General features: G+C 35.2%; 1 protein-coding gene across 1 annotated transcript; it reads right to left on the reverse strand.

Moving 5' to 3' along the window:
* Positions 1–7112: 7112 nt before the first annotated feature.
* LOC114162354 (Adenine nucleotide alpha hydrolases-like superfamily protein) lies at positions 7113–17841 on the reverse strand. Its single transcript, XM_028046213.2, has 7 exons — positions 17486–17841; positions 16991–17339; positions 16586–16672; positions 9115–9236; positions 8854–8932; positions 8181–8575; positions 7113–7551 (listed from the first exon to the last, which is right to left on the reverse strand). Exons 1-7 carry the CDS (start codon positions 17779–17781, stop codon positions 7503–7505), a joined length of 1377 nt encoding a protein of 458 aa, XP_027902014.2. The 5' UTR covers positions 17782–17841; the 3' UTR covers positions 7113–7502.
* Between the last annotated feature and the right edge of the window lie 1329 nt (positions 17842–19170).

Genomic DNA, 19170 nt, shown 5'->3' on the forward strand with positions numbered 1-19170 from the left:
AATGAAATTGGATTTAAAAATGTTTAAAAGAAATTCTTTTGTAGACTTAAAATAATAATTAAGAAATATCCTACAAATTTTAAATCTGCAAAAAAGTAGATTCATTAATGTGTGATTTATAAATTTCTATACAAAAGAAAATTGATACTAAATTAAAAGTATATACAATAGTTGGTAAAAATAATTTTCCTTAAAATTTGAAAATTTTTATAAGAAAAATTTACATAATATTCTAAAATGAGAAGATTGCACTCCATTTTTATTCATGTATTTTTAGCTTTATTCTTTCTTCATCTAGTACCTAATTAATTTCAGCTGTTCATCTAAGAAAAAATAAAATAAAAGGTACAGATTAAGAGTACATACATATAATACCTATTAAAATGTCTCCAAGTTTAAATATGAAGTAAGTTGAATAAAATTATATAATTCTGTATATAAATTGCAATTACTATATATAATTTTATAAAATTATAAATTTTGTATTATAATTATAAACATATATAGAGATTATAAGTTTATATATAATAATTATACAAATTTATTATATAAGTTATATATTTTATATCAATATTTTTATAACTAATTTCAGTGCTAGAACGAAAATAGTAGATTAATGTAAGTATATGAATCTCATTAAATATGAGAATGAATAATAAAGTAAATAATTTCCATTTTCATTTGCATATCTTTCAAATGATTAAAATATTCTCTTTAGGACTTCTGTATACTATAAATAGGTAAAAAATTGTATTTAGAAAGCAAATGAATCTCAATCACTTTAGTAAATAACTCATGCAAACCAACATAATTTAATGTGTGACCAAAACCTCTCCTCTCATATCAATAAGAGTCTTATTTTTATATAATGTCTAACCATAATTACATATTGTTAAAATGGAAATATAAATGTTTTTTTAAGGTTTCTCTTATAAAATATATTCATTTAAACCTCATTTGAAGTATGATTGATGTCCTATGTACACATGAGATCATCACCTACGTCTGCATCTATTCAAACATTTCTGTATTGTCTTGCTCAAGACATAGCAATAGTAGTAAACTCCAATTAAAGTAAGGAAAGTAAGGAAACCGTTAAACACATTAACATAACATTAGACAACTTAATGAAGGTGATTATTCACGTGGATCAGGTTTATCCAGGTAAAAAGTCATAAACAAACTATAAATAGAACGAGAAAAATTAATTATAACATTTATTATCATCTAATACACATTGTTGACTTAAGCATGTCTTATATAGGCATATTTCTTTCGAGCCCTTCTTTGAAGCAGAATCTATATCTTGGATATCTCGACTTGAAGGTTAGAAGACTTTGACATGGGCGGATCTTCATATAATTATAGGGAAGTCATGGTCCCTCCAAAATTTTTAAGTTTATTTATAAAATATATGTAGTATATATTATATATTGAATTAGATAGATTTTATTTTTTTATAAAGTATAATATTTAATGTTAATAAATAATAAAATATAAAATTAAATATAATAAAAACTAAAAATATTTGTTGAGATATATTTTTTTGTTCTTGCTCATTGTCTTTTAAATTTTTCAACTATTGTAGTCATCTTTCACTCTTGTATGTCCTTTTTGTTTCTCAAAAAAATAAAATTAAAATTAGAAAGTTAAACACACATTTATTCTTTCTACTCCCATTTCTCATTATTATCATAAAGAAAAGAAAGTTTTGAGAATAATGATATATGCAAAAGTCATATTGAAAGACATGTAGAAATTGTGATGAAGTCATAAGAATGAAAATTCTATGTGAAACTAGAGCTAGAAAAGATTTAAATGGTAAGTGGAAGAGAGCTCTAATACACCTACATCATTATCATTTGGGAGACTTTTGAAATTCTCATAAAAATGTTTTCTCCATGTGATAATCGATTATCACTTTTCACAATTGATTACAAATAATTTTTAGGGTTAAGATAATCGATTATCTCTATAATAATTGATTTTTCTGGTAGAAAATAATTTCTAAATTCACTTTGGAATAATCGATTATTTTGGCCTAATTTTGAATTTTTTTCCCTAAAATGGACCAAAGTGTGTATTTCTTCTATAAAATAGGCACAATTCTATGTTTTCAAAAATCAAGAAGTTAGATTATGAAATAACACTTGTAACAAGCTTTGGTTTAACTTAGCTTTTAAAAGAGAGAATTTTAAAAGCTAATGATCTTGTCCAAGTGTGTTCTTGTCTGCTTTTCTAATGATCTATTTTTCCTTTCAGGAACCTCATTTTGTTCATGAATTATACAAGCTTAAAAATTATAAGAAATCCCATTTTTTTCACAAAAAATTTCAAAAGTTTCATTTTGAAATTCCCCTTCATAATTAGTTCTTAACCTTGTGTTTGGATAAAGCATTTCAACAATGCTAAGGAATTGAAATGCATTGTATTTGAATTGCTTAAAATTAAAATCTCTTCATTTTCTAAATAACTTATTTGGATAAAGAAATTAAAATACATTACTTTTCAATTTCTTATTTGGATAAACAATTGATTTCTTATGAGATAGAATTTCATTTTAAGTTTAATTATGTTTTGAATTCATGATAAATTTGGAAACGGGCTCGAGAACTCAAATGGGTTGGGCCAACCCAACTACATAGTCGAGTTGGTTTGACCCAACGAACTAGACGGACCAGGTCGGTTGAGAAACCCTGACGGGTTAGGCCGACACGATAATCCAAACAAGCCTGACCCGCTTGACAACCCATACGGGTTGGTCATGCCTGCCAAGTTCGTCGACTTGGCTTGGCTCGACTCATCTGGATCATTGAGCCGACTTGGTCCCACTAGGTCGTCGTGCCCACCCGACCTATTTTGGTGGTCAGGCCCACCCGACTTGTTTGTGTCATCAGGATCGCCCAACCTGTTTGTATCGTCAGGCCCATCCAACATGTCTTGGTCGTCAGGCCCGTCCGACACATCTTGTTTGTCGAGCCCTTCAGATCTGTCTTGGTCGTCGAGCCTGTCTGATTCGTCTTGATCGTTGGACTCGTCTTGTCCGTCTTGGTCATCAAGTCTGCCGAGCATGTCCGGGTCGTTGGGCTCGCCCAACCAGTTTATGTCGTTGGACTCGTCCACCTATTTTTGTTATCGTGCATGTCCGACCAGTCTTTGTTGTCGAGCTCGTTCGGCCTGTCTTGGTCGTTAGGTTTATCTGGCCTGTCTTGGTTGTCGGATTCGTCTAACCTGTCTTGATTGTCAGGTCCGTTCGACTCCTCTTAGTCATCGGGCCTGTCCGACCCGTTGTGATCGGCAGACCCATCTGATTCGTCTTGGTCTTTGGGCATATCCGACCCGTCTTTGTCGTCTAGCCTTTCTTGGTCGTCGGTCTCGTCGGGCCTGTACGACCCGTCTTAATCGTCGGGTTTGCTTGACCCGACTTAGTCGTCGAGCCTGTTCGACCCGTTTTAGTTGTTGAGATCGCTTGATTGTCATGCCAGCTCAATACATGTGAGTCATCGGGTTCGGTGGGGTTGTGTGGGTCATCGAGCTAGCCTAACTCATTTGTGTCGTTGGGCCTGCCTGGCCTATTTGAGTCGTCAAGCCAGCCCAATCCGTCTTGGTCGTCGGGCCCACTTGACTCGTCTAGCTCGTCGAGTCGTCAGCCCGACTCGAGTCGTCGACCCGGCTCGTCGAGCCCACCTTAGCCAAAATGATAACTCTATTAGAGATGTCTAGAGCGTAAGGTTGAGTGAGAAGAATTTCAAATTTCACTTATTTTAGGGTATTTAAATTTGTATTAATGGTTATAATATCAGTTTAAAATACTTTGTATTAATGATTATAATATCAGTTTAAAATAGTAATTTATAATCACTCTCCTTGTAAAATTGAATGACTTTTTCCATTCATTATTCTTTTTATTCCGTTGCTGATTTTGCACGATAAATTTTTACATACTTTCCAAATGTCTAATTCTCTGATATTTGCTACTGATGGTTTTGTTCAGCCTTCCCTTATATTCTAACATAGATTTACTTAGATTTGTTTACTGAAAAATTGATTAGATTTCTAAATTTGAAACTTCTAGTGAAATCAAAACACAATTAGATATATACCTACTTTTTGTAGTAACAAGGTCCATAAATATCCATTTTACCGCTTCCAACAGTTCATGACAGCTAATGGTATTTATCATAAAACACTGTATCCTCATAGTCTTCAAAAAAAAATGAAGTAGAATACAAAAACAGACGTCTTATTTAAACTACTCATACACTTATTCTTCGCAGTCACTTTCCTCGTCATTTTTAGATGTTATCCTAACTATATGTTATCTTACTAATTAGATATCATCATTTGGGATAATTTTTTCCTTAATCATCAAATGTGTGTTCATAAGATATCATCATCCTCAAAAAGATTAATAATGTTTTTTTCTTGATCTTAATCAATATTGTGTCTCCTGGTGTTTTCTGAGTTTTTTCAAACTATACATTTGTTCCCTCTAATAAACTCATGCACTCACTTTCTCACTTTCTTAAGTTCGCTCCAAATATATACCTTCAACACATAATGTTACAGTGGACGTTATACTTTATTCTTCCCTAATATTGTCTCCTCTCAAATGATTGACATGTTGTCGTCATAAAAGGTATACATTCTACTTGCAACACTACTACTCACTATACTAAACCTCAGTTATTGACAACTTTTTATCATTCATTATACTTGTTTGTTCATAAAGTGAAGTTTTATCTCACCTAAAATCGCAACAAGCAATGCTCATCAAATTAGTTGAATTTGGAAACTAACTCATCAAACCTCAGTAAAATTGATACCTGTAAAACTTCTAGTTGTTAAAAAGATGCACACAAGTCAATTGGGTTGAGAAAACACAATTAATATAATAGATACAAGATAAATAAAACAGATATGATAAATTTTAATAACAAAAATATGATACGTGAATAAATAAAAATATTCTCAGTTTAATATATAGAATTTAAATACTCTTATAAACAATGTGTAAGCCCCATTTTCCAACTTATATGTGTATGGGTCCGGCCCTTTTCGTAGGCCTAATGCCGGCCCATGAAGGGACCCCCAATACCTCCTTTCCAGCCACTCACACTCACTTGTCTCCTTTTTAGAAACGGTTCCCCTCACTCACACTCTCTTCACTCCACCAAAGTGCTCTACTAGGGCATAAGCTCCTCCCCTTGCTAGTTTGCTAAATTGATTTGTTCTCTCGGGTAAGTTGAACTTCAACCTTGTTCTTCTCCTTTTCCAGTTCAGAGACTCTAGTTTTGTCTTGGGTTCTTTCTGGAACCTCATTTCTCAACTCTGTGTATGCTTGTTTTCAGCTTCGTAGCTTGCTCCAGTGCCCTATCGCTCTTTCTTGGGTTACCATTTTATTTGCTAGCGTCTAAAAAGGTAAGAGAAGCTAGGTCCTTTTTCGTGTCTTGAAGTACGTGGTCTATTTCTGCTTCTGTTGTATGCTTAAAGTGATTAAAAAATGCTTGTACCAATTTTTGGATGAACTGTATGGACTGTACTTTGTTGTTTTTAGGTGCTGCATGCGTGAAACAGTGAGAGAGCTGGTATTCTCGCCCAAGCGAGCTCGTCTCGCCTAGGCGAGAATAGCAGAAGCTCGCCCTGGTTCTACTCGAGCATCTCGCTCAGGCGACCAACTCTTGTTTTGAGCGACACATCGTCTCGCTCAAGCAAGAATAGCTCGCCCAAGCGAGCCCTCGAGAAAAACCAGTTGTGCTTTGCTCGCGTCCTCGTCCAGGCGAGGGACTTTAGTTTTGGGCGAGTGGTGATCTCGCCCAGACGAGCTGGTCTCGCCCAAGCGAGGGCTCACAGAGTGCCATTGTTACAGGCCTCGCCTAGGCGAGAATGTCTAGCTTAAGCGAGACAGTTGTTGTCGCTTAGGCGAGGGCTTCTAACCTAAGCGAGAACAGTGCAGGTTCACAGTTTATGTTCCTGTTTACGTTGTGAGTGGCTATTTATCTCGAACATACATGATTTATGTGAATTTGCATGAGTTGTATGAGTTGTATGAACTGGAATTGGTATGCTGGAAGTGATTATGGCATGGAACTGTTAGTTGGTGGTTTGTTGGCATGGGAAGTTGATGTTTGAAATGAAAGTGGTGGTTAGGGTATGAGAAACATGAATTTGGTGTGAGATAGGCGTAATTCCATTAGTCTCGTGGGAGAGACCTCATGATGGTGTGTAGTATATATAATTAATATAAGGATTCAAGTAAGGATCGCATCTCGAAACTCTAAAGGATCAATTAGTCTCACGTAGAACAAATGGATCCAAATGCTGAGAGTAGCGGGAGACCCTAGTCTTGGGCAGGATAATGGCATTAGATGCTTAAAAGCTAACTTTGTGTGTGGTAGGGTGAAACCCATTGACAATGGCTCTGCAGAGCAGTAGAGACCACCATAAGTGTAAGCGTGAATCCGATCTTATTATATGTATCCGGATAATTAAGTCATATGGTCTTGCTTGTTTGCTATAACATGACTTTGTGCCTACTTTGTTGCATGCTTGAGAACTGTTTTACATATCTGCTTGCTATAATATGTTAAAAATCATTCTACACTAGCTTACCCTTTCATTTGTATCTGTTTCTTGTATTGCTTTCTCTTTTGCGATGATCACCTTATTGGTGGGAGCAGATGGGAGAAATGCTGAAGGTGGATCTGATGGTGATAGCGGTGCCGTTTAGTTGAACCTGTTATTTGTGATTCTTAAGAGCAGTGTTATGGTCCTAGTGCCTTTTTGTAGTTCCTTGATCTAGGAGCAACCTTTTGCAAACAACTTCTAAACTCTCAGTATATGTTCTTTTTATGGCATCCTTGATATGCCTTAGTATTATGTTAAATATATTTGTGGATGACTGTACCGATGAATTTCGATATGTATATTGCTCATCTGATTGCTCTTTATTATTATAACTTTATGATGTTTTAATTTAGTAGATTTAATCTATTTAATTGAAATGTCACACAATGTCCCTATATCTTCAAAATAACAGTCTTGTCTCAATGTCTCTATTTTCTATAATTAAACATTGATAAATAATTGTCAATTTTTCACTCACACGAATCTAATATAAATATACGACAATTTCTTCCATAAACAATGTCATACTAGTCACAAGTTGCAAAATGATTTCTTTATATTTGTAGAGGGGCAACACTTCCCATTAAATAGGCGCAAAATCAATGCTAAAGCAGTATCTAAATAACCTTGATGTTGATAAAACAATTATAAACAACCTGGATGTGCCCAACGAGTATCCGTAGTCAGCTTCATCACTCTTTGAATTGCCAAGGATACAAAAAATTATCTAATCTATTCCCGCCAAAATATGCTCTCAAATAGTATCCCGGATAATCAACAGCCACGATCCGAATGAGGCCAGTGGATCTCCGTGCTTTATAACTCTTTGTATAGCCACAAGCCAAAAGAAACCTCTAACACTCAGTCAAGTAATCTTATTTTTCGTCTTCACCATCAGAAAGCAGAAAATCTTGTATTTGCTCCCTGAAAACAAGAATATTGCCACATAATCTCTGATATCATGAACAAAGGTCAACACATTAAGTTCCTATCATAAAATAAATAGCATCTTTCAAGCATACTTCAAAGAAATCCATAATCACAATTAAAATATTGACCATAACTCGAGCAATTAAGTGTGCATACACCAAAAAAATGCATAGGTATATCAAGCAATGTCTTCAGTGTAACCAAAGGCATCAACAAGAGAAATAATCCTTTACGGTAAAAAACCCCAAAGACTGGACAACCTGACCTAAATTAAAGTACGGCTGTTTCCTAATGATAGTCAAACCAATTTGATTCAGGAATTTCATTATCACAATTTATTATAAGACATGGAGTCAAGGCGGGTTCATTAATTTGACGAATACTAGCAAAGCCAAAGAAACAGGTTATCCAAAATTCTGATATTCATATAATTTCTTTTACCATTGCTTGTACTTTCATTTAACAATGACATATACTAGTCAAAATTATCGATAAGAAAACAGATTATGTCGACAGATTTGTAGGAATCAACAAGGCTAGAAGTAACAAAGGTCTGAGTGGTACGAGTTATTAACAAATTTGAAATACAATCAACTGATATTGATAGCAAAACAAACTCTTACCTTAGCAGACTCAAATTACCATCGCTAGATTGCTTTGCTCGGCCAACCATTGATTGAGGTAAATCCATATAAAATTGTTCAATTGATGTTGAATCACTTGGGAGAATCTGAAACTGACAACTTGAACAGCAGGTATTGTAAAAATTGTCACTACTTCCGTGGCTATCCATATTGCTCCGATCAACAATCTCACTCTTGTTGAGTGGGCTGTTGCAGAGAGTACAAAAAGATTCAGAGGAAACAGACTCATTTGATTTGAGATTATATCTCTTCTGTCGTCTTCGAGTCGCCAAAGGAACATTTCCATCAATGATCTCTGGTATCCTATTGAATTGAAAAGGAGTGAGTTTACCAGCTGTTCTTACAATTGTGCTCTCTCGAGATGGGTTTTCTTCCTGCAAAATAGGTATTCATCTACTTTAAGTTCCTGCTAAAGTAAATCATAAAAACAAAAAAGGCATCTTCCATAAAAGCAAGCATTAAGCCACACAATATGCAAAACCATAGCCTAAAACATCAAGTGGGAGAACTTGACGCAAAGGCCGAGTTAATGGAGTCACAAAAAACCGATGGCTCATATTAAAACACCCACAGTCACAAGAACTGACTTTCTTTATATATCATTACATGTCTCCAGGATATATAAAAGGGTCAAGGGCACACCAAATTATACCTGCAATAAAGACACAAAAGATGATACCAAGCTATTAATGCTAGAGCACGGACCTGTAGACAACTTCACAGTCTTTAGACTGCCCTGCCAAAAAGAGATGAGACATAATACATTAAGTAAGATTTATATAATTCAGTCCGACAAACATAAAAGACCACACATGCAAAATAAAGTAAAATTATACAAAACTTATAACATAAACAAACAAAAACACCAATCTCTATTCTCGTCAATGTTTAACATGTCTGGAGGACTACAAACCCATCAAGGTGGCAAAGCATGTTGATCTCTTGGGCAAAACAGTCACGCAGAGGAAGTACAACAGGAACTTCCCATCTAGCATCAACATATTGTATATCTGCAGGCAATGAGTATCCTTGACCCTGTTAAAACAAGACATCTGAATTGATTATACAAGGCCATTCCTTATTTAGAATGAAAGAGAGAGCAAGAATATAGACAAGGTCCCAAGGATTACTAGTATAATTTTATCAAGAGCAATGAGCCAATGACACAAATCCTAAAATAATCCACATAGTTATAGAAACCTTAACTTGCAAAAAGAAAAAACAGAGAGAGAGAGAGAGCTAATAGTATTAGACTTTCTGATTTCATATGTCACCTTTAACTCAGATTGCTTCATTCAATACTTCAAATAGGCATAGTTAACACTCAGCATGCATTTTCAATCCAATCATATCGAGGATCACTTTTCAGAGAAAGCTTTTTTATTGCAGCTCAGGCAACCAAGAATATAACAGCTGAATTCTACTAACCAAATGAAGAAAAACAGCAGTGATACTCCCCATCAGTAAACACAGCAACCAGATAACATTTCTCCTTAAACAAAACTTTTAACTGTCTAAGAGACTCTTATAATGCATCAAATGAGAAGCATATAAGAGTATGTGTATAATTTCAACAACTAACTCTTTAAATATAATGCTTCAAAATCTATAAAGCTTGGTTGCGTCAATGGGAAGCCGTTTCCTCACTTCCAATGCACCACTTACATGGAGACCCTACAGGTGCAGTACAACATGATGTCAGACACATTATCTTGTACCGCACGTGGCCTAACCTTTGAACTGCTGGAAGTGACGCAGCCAGTCCTTGAAAACGCCGAAAGTGATGCAGCTCAACTCTTTGGATGTATTGCAGTGGCACAGGAAGCGACAGAAGTGAGCCTTTTTGGTGGCAATGGAAGTGATGGTGGTAAGCCTTTGCAATGGCTTTGTTGTGTCTCCTCTTCACATCAGTGGCTGATAAGTGTAAAAAGTACTGATTATTCATGTTTGATTAAACCTCTTAATTGTATTCATTCATGTGTTTTGTGGAAAGATTTAGGATGTTTTTAGGTTTCTTTTAAGATAGATATACTTTGTCTTTTTTTGGGGATTATTGTATAGGAAAGTGCAGGATTGGAGAAGAAGAGAGAGTTGCACTGTCAGGACCTTGTCGCCTAACAAGCTTTTCAGTTCCCCCCAGAGAGAATCTCATCTTGCCCATCGAGAAGACGATTTCTAAAGTGGTTAAAGTTTCAAAAGTTACACGAAATAGGAAGTTATGGAGTGTGGGAATGCAAGAGACTGAATTTATAAGTAATTAGGACTAGTATGCTTATGATGTGGATGTTTGAGCAAGATAGAGATATTGTGTAGGAAATATTGCATTATTATGGTTCATGATTGTTTGTTTTTGTTTTGTCTGATTGTGTTATTTATAAGTTTAGGCTTATACACTCATTTGTAAATTCATCTCTTTTTGTATTTGTGTATATATGTATTTTGTATATGCTTACTTGTCTTTTTAGTGTTTCTTGTTCTGCATGAGAAGTAGGACTAAAGCTGATAATCTACTATTTAATCTTGAATTGAAAGAAGAGCTCTTAGGAACAATAGTAGAAGAAGAAGAAGGCAAAATCAAAAGGTTAAAGAGGAAAATGAGACAGCATCTACTTTTGAACCGTCTATCTTCTCCTCAACTGATCAAGAGGAGGAAGAAATGGTCGGTGATGGTCATGGTGAGAGACAAGTCCGACGTACTATGGAAGATTATGCTTCATTCTTTGCACTGATCAAGAGGAGGAAGAAATGGTAGGTGATGGTCATGGTGAGAGACAAGTCTGACGTACTATGGAAGATTATGCTTCATTCTTTGCACCTCATAATTTCAGCAACATTACAACTTGTGGTAAATGCTGCCAACATGGAGATGAAGTCGGCCTTGATTCATTTAGTCTAGAGTAACCAGTTTACTGAACTTTCACATGAAAATCCATACACACATGGCCACTTTTTTGGAGATATGTAACACAGTGAAGATTCACCAAATGAGGCTATTAGTCTTTTCCCTTTCTCTTTGGCTGGGAATACCAAGGTTTGGTTGAACTCCTTCCCTAAGAATAGTTTAATTGACTAGGAGGATGTTCTAGCCAAATTCTTGAACAAGTACTTTCGACAATCCAAGATCAATAAAGGGAAGCAAGAAGTCTCATCCTTTCAATATGAGGCTTACAAGTCAAACATGGAATAGGTTCAAAGGTTTGTTACGGAAAACCCCTACTCATGGTTTTGACATGCCTACACAGCTTAATCTCTTCTTAGAAGGTTTGCAATATCATACTAAGTTAATGTTGGACACCTCGACTAGAGGCAACACCCCCCCACCAAGATTTTGGCCTGCCCCCCCAAGGCCAAGATACTTACTCATCAAACTTGGGTCCCGTCATGAGAAAATCATCAGGTGTGTTAGGAATAGCCAAAGACAACTTATGTAAGTTGTCCATGAGACACTGTGTACTTCGTCGAATTGCCTGCTATCTAGCAAACATTTGGCCCATAGCTGCTTGAAAGGAACCTTCAGGAAAAGTAGAGGAGCCACAAGATGAACTCAAAGGACGTGATCGAGTAGTAGCTCTAGGTGTAGGAACAGGATTAACTGGTGGGTTCACACAATGCTAGGAGATGAATCTGCTAATTATGGGGGTTGGAGGCTAAGCAGCACTGGTGTGTCAGAAATAACACCTTTCGTCTTAAAGTAGTGATGAGTGTTGGAAAACCCAACTTGGAAGCAGTACTAACAATGATGGCAATCTCCTGTGAAATGATAACCCTAATATCAATGTCAACAACATATATGATCCCATAAATCAAATAAGAGCGCTCAAGATTGATGTATGAGTATTGGGAGAAATGTTGGTATAGGAGAAAACACTCAACATTTGTGTCAAGCGAAAAGTTAATTACGGATCTTCGTCTCATGCTTCTCAAATTGATTCCATGGACGAAGACGCTGCCTTTTAGTATGACACATAAATTTACAAGATGTTGCAAAAAGATTTCATGAGATCATACCTTTCAGGATCTTACCCAAGAGGCTTGTCAAATTGAAGGAGGGGGAGTTTGATGACTTCAGGAGGGAGTTAGGGAGACGACAATAGCATCGAGTGTTGGGGAACCTTCCCAATGAGATTGATGAGGTTCTAGTTAAAGAGTTCTATGCCAATGCTTACAACTCTGATGGTTATTTGCCTCGCCAAGCCAAGGTCAAGGGTGAAATGATTAAATTTTACTTTAAATACTTTCTTGCGAACTCCTGTATTTCCTGCTGATAGGAACACATCATATGAGGATTTTCTAAATGGCATCATGGTCCTTCTCTCCATTTAGAAAATCCCCATATGGTGTGTTCATATCAGCAGGAAATACAGGAGTCTACAAGAAAGTATTTAATGCCTTGTAGTAAAATTTAATCATTTCACCCTTGACCTTGGCTTGGCAAGGCAAATAACCATCAGAGTTGTAAGCATTGGCATAGAACTCTTTAACTAGAACCTCATCAATCTCATTGGGAAGGTTCCCAACACTCGATGCCATTGTCGTCTCCCTAACTCCATCCTGAAGTCATCAAACTCCCCCTCCTTCAATTTGACAAGCCTCTTTGGTAAGATCCTGAAAGGTATGATCTCATGAAATCTTTTTGCAACATCTTCAAATGTAAATTTATGTTGGTCATACTAAAAGGCAACGTCTTCGTCCATGGAATCAATTTGAGAAGCATGAGACGAAGATCTGTAATTAACTTTTCGCTTGACACAAATGTTGAGTGTTTTCTCCTATACCAACATTTCTCCCAATACTCACACATCAAATATCAATCTTGAGCCCTCTTATTTGATTTATGGGATCATATCTGTTATTGACATTGATATTGGGGTTATCATTTCACAGGAGATTGCCATCATTGTTAGTACTGCTTCCATGTTGGGTTTTCCAATGCTCATCACTGTTTTATGCAAGACGAAAGGTGTTGTTTCTGACACACTAGTGCTGCTTAGCCTCCAACCCCCCATAATTAGCAGGTTCATCTCCAAGCATTGTGTGAACCCACCAGTTAATCTTGTTCCTGCACCTAGAGTTGTTGCTCGATCTCTTCTTTCGAGTTAGTCTCGTGGCTCCTCTACTTTTTCTAGAGCTTTCTTTCGGGCAACTATGGGTAAAATGTTTGCTAGACAGGAGGATATTTGGGATAGCCAGGAGGCAATTCGACGAAGCACACGATGTCTCATGGACAACTTACATAAGTTGTTTTTGGCTATTCCTAACACACTTGATGATTTTCTCATGACGAGACCACAGTTTGATGAGTATTTTCTTGGCCTTGGAGCAAGCAAGAATCTCAGTGGGGGTGATGGTGTTGTCTCTAATGATGATATTGATGATGATGTTGTTGTTGAGGAGGATCCTCCTGAGGATGATGCCTAAGATTTCTAGGGATAAAATTTGTTATTTTTAAGACTCTGTTTAACATGCTCCTTGGTGGTGTTTAGTTATGTGTAGTTTCGTTATGGGTTTAGTACTTTGTGTTTTCGAAATGTTAGCGCGTAGTTATGTGTAGTTGATGTTCGTAATGACATTGTGATCTCTGTTCATATAATCTTGCATGATCTTGGGTTATTTGCTTGCAAATCTGAATGATGAAAAATGTGGATGTGGCTGCAATGTGATTCATTCTTTATCAAAAGAGTGAATATGACTCAACTAATGAGATATTTGAGTGTTGACAAAATGTGTTTGGAGAGAATGCTAGGAAAGTTGAAGTGAATATTTGCATGATTCTTTGAATGCATACACACCTTTGGTTAGGGATGAAAAAGGCACTTGTTTGTTTTGGTAAAATGAAACTACTTGGCCAAAAAGCTTTCCCTTGTGCATATCATGAAACAATTGGTGAACCCCTTTGAGCCTTAATGTTTTGTTGAAATACCCTAAACCTAAGGGTAATCATCTTACCTTACACCATTTGAAGAAGAGAACAAGTATTATGCTTGGAACATGGGTAAGGGTTGAGATTAAGTTTGGGTGTATGATTGTTGAGAGTAAGGAGTAAATTGTTTGATGATGATTGAATGTCTCTCAAAATAAAAACTAAAAAAGAGAGAAGCAAAGCAAAGGAAAAATACTGAAAAGGTGCGTGAAATGAAAATTTCAAGTTTGAGTTGAAACAAAAATATGGTGAACGGTTGTTTTGTATATAGGAATTGAGGATGCTCATGAATAATATGCATAAAATAGTTCTCTTCTCAAGTGGTGACTTTGAATCCATGAAAAACCATAATTCTTTGTAACCAAGCCAAGTTTCAAGCCTAGAAAGACCTTTTGATCTAATTCAATGTGTGAAGCGTGTGATTGAGATGATGTACAAAAATTTGCTGGACAAGTTTTTTGATATATGCTAGTTGTGAGATTGTATTGATAAACACATGTGTGAAGAAACACCGACGATTGTGTGCCTTAGTGATTCTCATCTCTGGTAGTCATATTTAATTGTGAATTGAGGCCCTGCTTTTGATGAAAGCACCATGTCACATTTTTTTGACTTATAGAAATGCAAGTGAATTTCCTCTTATATGTGTAAAGGGGTTATGTTGAGAGATCATGTGTCTTTGGTTCATCTTAATTACGGTGTTTTTGTTTCATTTTTATGTGTAGTCAAATTTTCTTTTCATGAGGACATGAAAAAGTACAAGTTTGCGGGAGTTTGATAAGTGTGAAAAATATTTATTATTCATGTTTGATTAAACCTCTTAATTGTATTCATTCATGTGTTTTGTGGAAAAATTTAGGATGCTTTTAAGTTTCTTTTAAGATAGATATACTTTGTCTTTTTCTAGGGATTATTGTATAGGAAAGTGAATGATTGGAGAATTAGAGACAGTTGCACTGTCAGGACCTTGTCGCCCAGCGAGAGCGGCTTGTCACCCAATGGGCTTGTCAGTTCGCAAGCAAGAATCACATCTCACCCAGCGAGAAGGCAGTTTCTGAAGTGGTTAAAGTTTCAAAAGTTACACAAAACAGGAAGTTCTGAAGTGTGGGAACGCAACAGAGATTGAAAAACATGGGAAAGGCTACTCTAGGACAAGAAATACTCAAATTCCTTCATTCGTTCCATCAATTTCATCCAACTTTTGCGCCCTATATGTTTAGGAGTGACTAAACTCCTTTTTCATTGGGGTTGGATGTAACGAACTTGCACTCTTTGTAATTTTCCTATGCAATATAATCTTTGTCTTTATTCATATGTTTTATCTCAATTATTCATGTGCATGATGGAAATCTTTGCTATTTGGTGGTATCTAATCATTGTAAAATGAATTGGAACTTAAACTTTGATTAAACAACCATGAGATTGGGTTCTAGGAATAGACGTAATCTCTAGCTAATTCTAGACATTGTATCTTAATGCAAGTCTTGTGTTAAAATAGTTAAGAAATTAATGTTTTGGCACATTGACTTAGAACTTGTCTCTAAGGAATTAGGACTAGTATGCTTATGATGTGGATGTTTGAGCAAGATAAAGATATTCTAAGGAATTAGGACTAGTATGCTTATGATGTGGATGTTTGAGCAAGATAAAGATATTTTGTAGGAAATATTGCATTATTATGGTTCATGAAATCCAACCTTAGTGAAGCATACCCTAAATTATTTTATAACTTTAATGTTTAGTAATTTTGTATGTTATTCTTGAGAATAAAATTAACCATTAATGTTTGTCACCGTTGCTAAAATCAGTAAATAATTATAATTAGACAAACAAAAGCAAATCCTTGGAAAAACGATACTTAGACTTCTATTTTACTACTTGTAACGAATTGGTACACTTGCCAAAGAGATAACAGTGGCAAATGCTGCCACCGTGGCTCTCTTCTTGTGGGAAGGCGTAGTGTCCTTAGATTCAAAGATGGGACTCCAATGGGACTTGTTGTGACATGATCTAGGAAGGTAGGGACGATGGACTGCATGATGGCAGGGTGGTCGCTGGCATGTAGGAGCTAGAAACCAGGGTGGGGTTTCTGCCCACAAATTCCTCTTTTATTTACATTTGTTGCCACTATTTGTCCTTTTATATGTATTAAAAAATTAATTTTACTAATTAATCTATTAATTATGTAAAAAACTAGATAAATGACTAATTCAATATGTTGTTATCTTCTTAATTAATCTTTGAAGGTAAAGAAAATCAAATAATTTATGAAATAGATTTTATTTAAATTATCCGAGCTTCTTAGGTCAAAATTGACAGAACAAAGCACATGAGAAACTCCTCAAGCAAGCAATGCTTAGAGTGAAGAACATTCAATTTGGCAAGCTGATTCACAAATCATGAAAATAATTCTTAATCAGTCAACCGACAATAATGACTGACCAAGTAAAATCCAGTAACAAACCTTCACGGTGGCTGAAATGACATGGCAAGCAATCCTAGAAATGCATGATCCCAAAACGATCCTGTTATACCCACATTCTGAAGCAACCTGTACAAACATCATAAAATTTTTCCAACAAACTCGTTTTCATATAAACAAATGTATGTCTACTAGCTTCATAGGCAACAATAGTAAGCTATGATGTACACAATAACAAGCTATGATAGACGAATATGATACATGTATTGTATATGATATGTACAAGATACATTTATTTTAAAAGTAATAGAATACATGATAAAGATACAATTGTTATTATGTAAATCCAAACTAAAATTAACAAATGTATGAAACGTTGTTGTCAAAATAATATATATATATATATAAATTATTAAGTAAGACAGTCATCCAGAACCAGAAACATACCTTTTGCAGCGCCAACATTCGCATACACAGCAACATATCCTCCCTTCCCGTCGGATCAGTGACCGTGTTCATTAACTTCATTAGCCTCTCCTTCCCATCACCAGAATCCGACGAGTAAATCGTGTCAATGGGAACAATATGCAACTCCTTCCTCGGCGGAACTAAACAAGACACAACCTCTCTAATAAATTCAACAGCTTCCTCCATTTCACTGGAAGGAATAGACAAGACGGCACTCTCATCAATAAACACAACTCCAACACTAAACACCGGCAAAGACCTATCCCTACTCGCATCAAAGTTCCTCTGAGCCCTCTCTTGCATGTCATGCACAAATTGCAAAGCTACCCTAAACAGAAAAAGAAAGAAAAAAACACATTTTATTCTCCATTAAATACAATAATCAAAATTTAAATTAGCCGAACATTTCAAATAATAAATTAAAGACATTTAAAGAGAGAAAAAAATTAAAAAGGGATTGGGTTTTGAACTGACCTGGAAGAAGGGCCACCTGAGAAGGCAACGAGGACCTTATCGGTGGGCGTGATCATGGCGTTTGAAGTGACAGCGAAACGAAACTTTCCGAATAAGTTGGTTTTGAAGCAATCGGCGCAGAAACGGCCGTCGTCGATTCCGCCGTAGCCGGAAACAGCGTCGTTGATCTTGCACTTGATGCAGACATTGGTAGGGATTGTTGAATCGGTTTCTTGGGATTTGATTGGTTGGTTAGATGTTGCGTCTTCGTCTTTGTAGCAAGAACCGGATTGGCACCCAGAGCCATTACACGCCATCGCGGTGATTGCACTTACCTTGTTAGGGTTTTGCGGGGTTTTAATTTCGACTATTTTAAGAAAACAAAATTAGGCATTGCAGCAGCAAATATTACAAATTTTTAAGAGACGTTCTTTCCTATTATTTTAGTTTGTATTGAATCATTAATAATTTGAGTTCCATTAATTTTTAAATGTTTTTTAAAAAATAATTTAAGTCTTAAAAAAATAATTTAGGTTTATTTTGGTTTAATTTTTTACATTTTGTTATCTCTGTTTATCCTAATTAATTATATGATTTGTAATTATAATGATAATCGTATAAATAGAAGTAATTGATGTATATAATGTAAGAAATTTAAATTGAAGTAGTTAATTTTTTAGATATTTAATTTTAAAACGATTGTTGATTGCTTAAAACAAATTGTGTGAAAACTCAGTACTACTCTTATGGTGATTACATTTTTTGTTATATGATTGATCAATTATATATAGACAACAAATAACATGATTATTATCTATAACAATATATAATGGGGATTCTTTTTTTTTGTCCATTTTTCAATATACCGATTTTATTCTTTAAATATAATAATTTATTAAATATTTAAAAATTGACCGTTATATTTATAAACTTTTTATAAAATCAGATGTCTCTGTTTATTCCCTTTTTTATTTATCAATGATTATTCTTTTATCTATTCTAATATATTTCACTTTATTTTTAATAAGTATAATTTTAATATATATATATATATATATATTAACTTAATAACATTATAATATTATCACCTGCTAATATAATATCACGCATATTTAAAAAATGTATGCACACAAGTGCGATAGCCTGTGTTACGCTAGTTTTTATATGGCTTAAATACCTTTTTGTCTTCAGTTTCGTAGTGTTTGTTGCGGATGGTCTTCATTAAATGTGGCACCCTGCCATTAAATCATTAACGGAGCATTGTATAGGTGGCACTGTTTGTATTAGGGTGTGTTACGTGTACTGTACATATGGCTAATTAACGTTAATTTATCAATTTAGGGAAAATTTTGCAATTAGGGAAATTTCTTCATTTTCGTCTTTCTTGAGCTCGGATTTGCAGAGGAAACAGCTAATACTTGTCATTTCATCCTTGGATTGTAGTTGCGCTCTTCATTTCAATTTTCCAATTAATCATCATCAACGAGATAAGTGGGTTTAGGGTTTTATGGGTTGTGTTTACTTGTGGGTTAGGATTTTCGTAATTCTATTTTGGGGTTTGTTTGTCTTTCGATTGTTGTGATGTTCTGCATGGTTTCTAAATTACTTCCATGATGGTTGTTTTTTAAAAAGAAAATACGGAGGTGAGTTGTTGAGTGTTGTGGGTAGAGATGCTAATGATCAGTTAATGCCCTTAGCGTATGCTG

The sequence above is a fragment of the Vigna unguiculata genome, chromosome 1 (genome assembly GCF_037176805.1).
Source record: "Vigna unguiculata cultivar grain cowpea cultivar isolate G323 ecotype 2 chromosome 1, ASM3717680v1, whole genome shotgun sequence".
Lineage (NCBI taxonomy): Eukaryota > Viridiplantae > Streptophyta > Magnoliopsida > Fabales > Fabaceae > Vigna > Vigna unguiculata.

Coding starts and splice junctions, on each gene's coding strand:
- LOC114162354 (XM_028046213.2), bottom strand. CDS start 17,781: ATGGCGTGTAATGGCTCTGGGTGCCAATCCGGTTCTTGCTACAAAGAC. Junction 16,673..16,990: donor GAATGTTGGCGCTGCAAAAG/GTATGTTTCTGG, acceptor ATGTTTGTACAG/GTTGCTTCAGAATGTGGGTA. Junction 8,933..9,114: donor ATGCTTTGCCACCTTGATGG/GTTTGTAGTCCT, acceptor TTGGCAGGGCAG/TCTAAAGACTGTGAAGTTGT.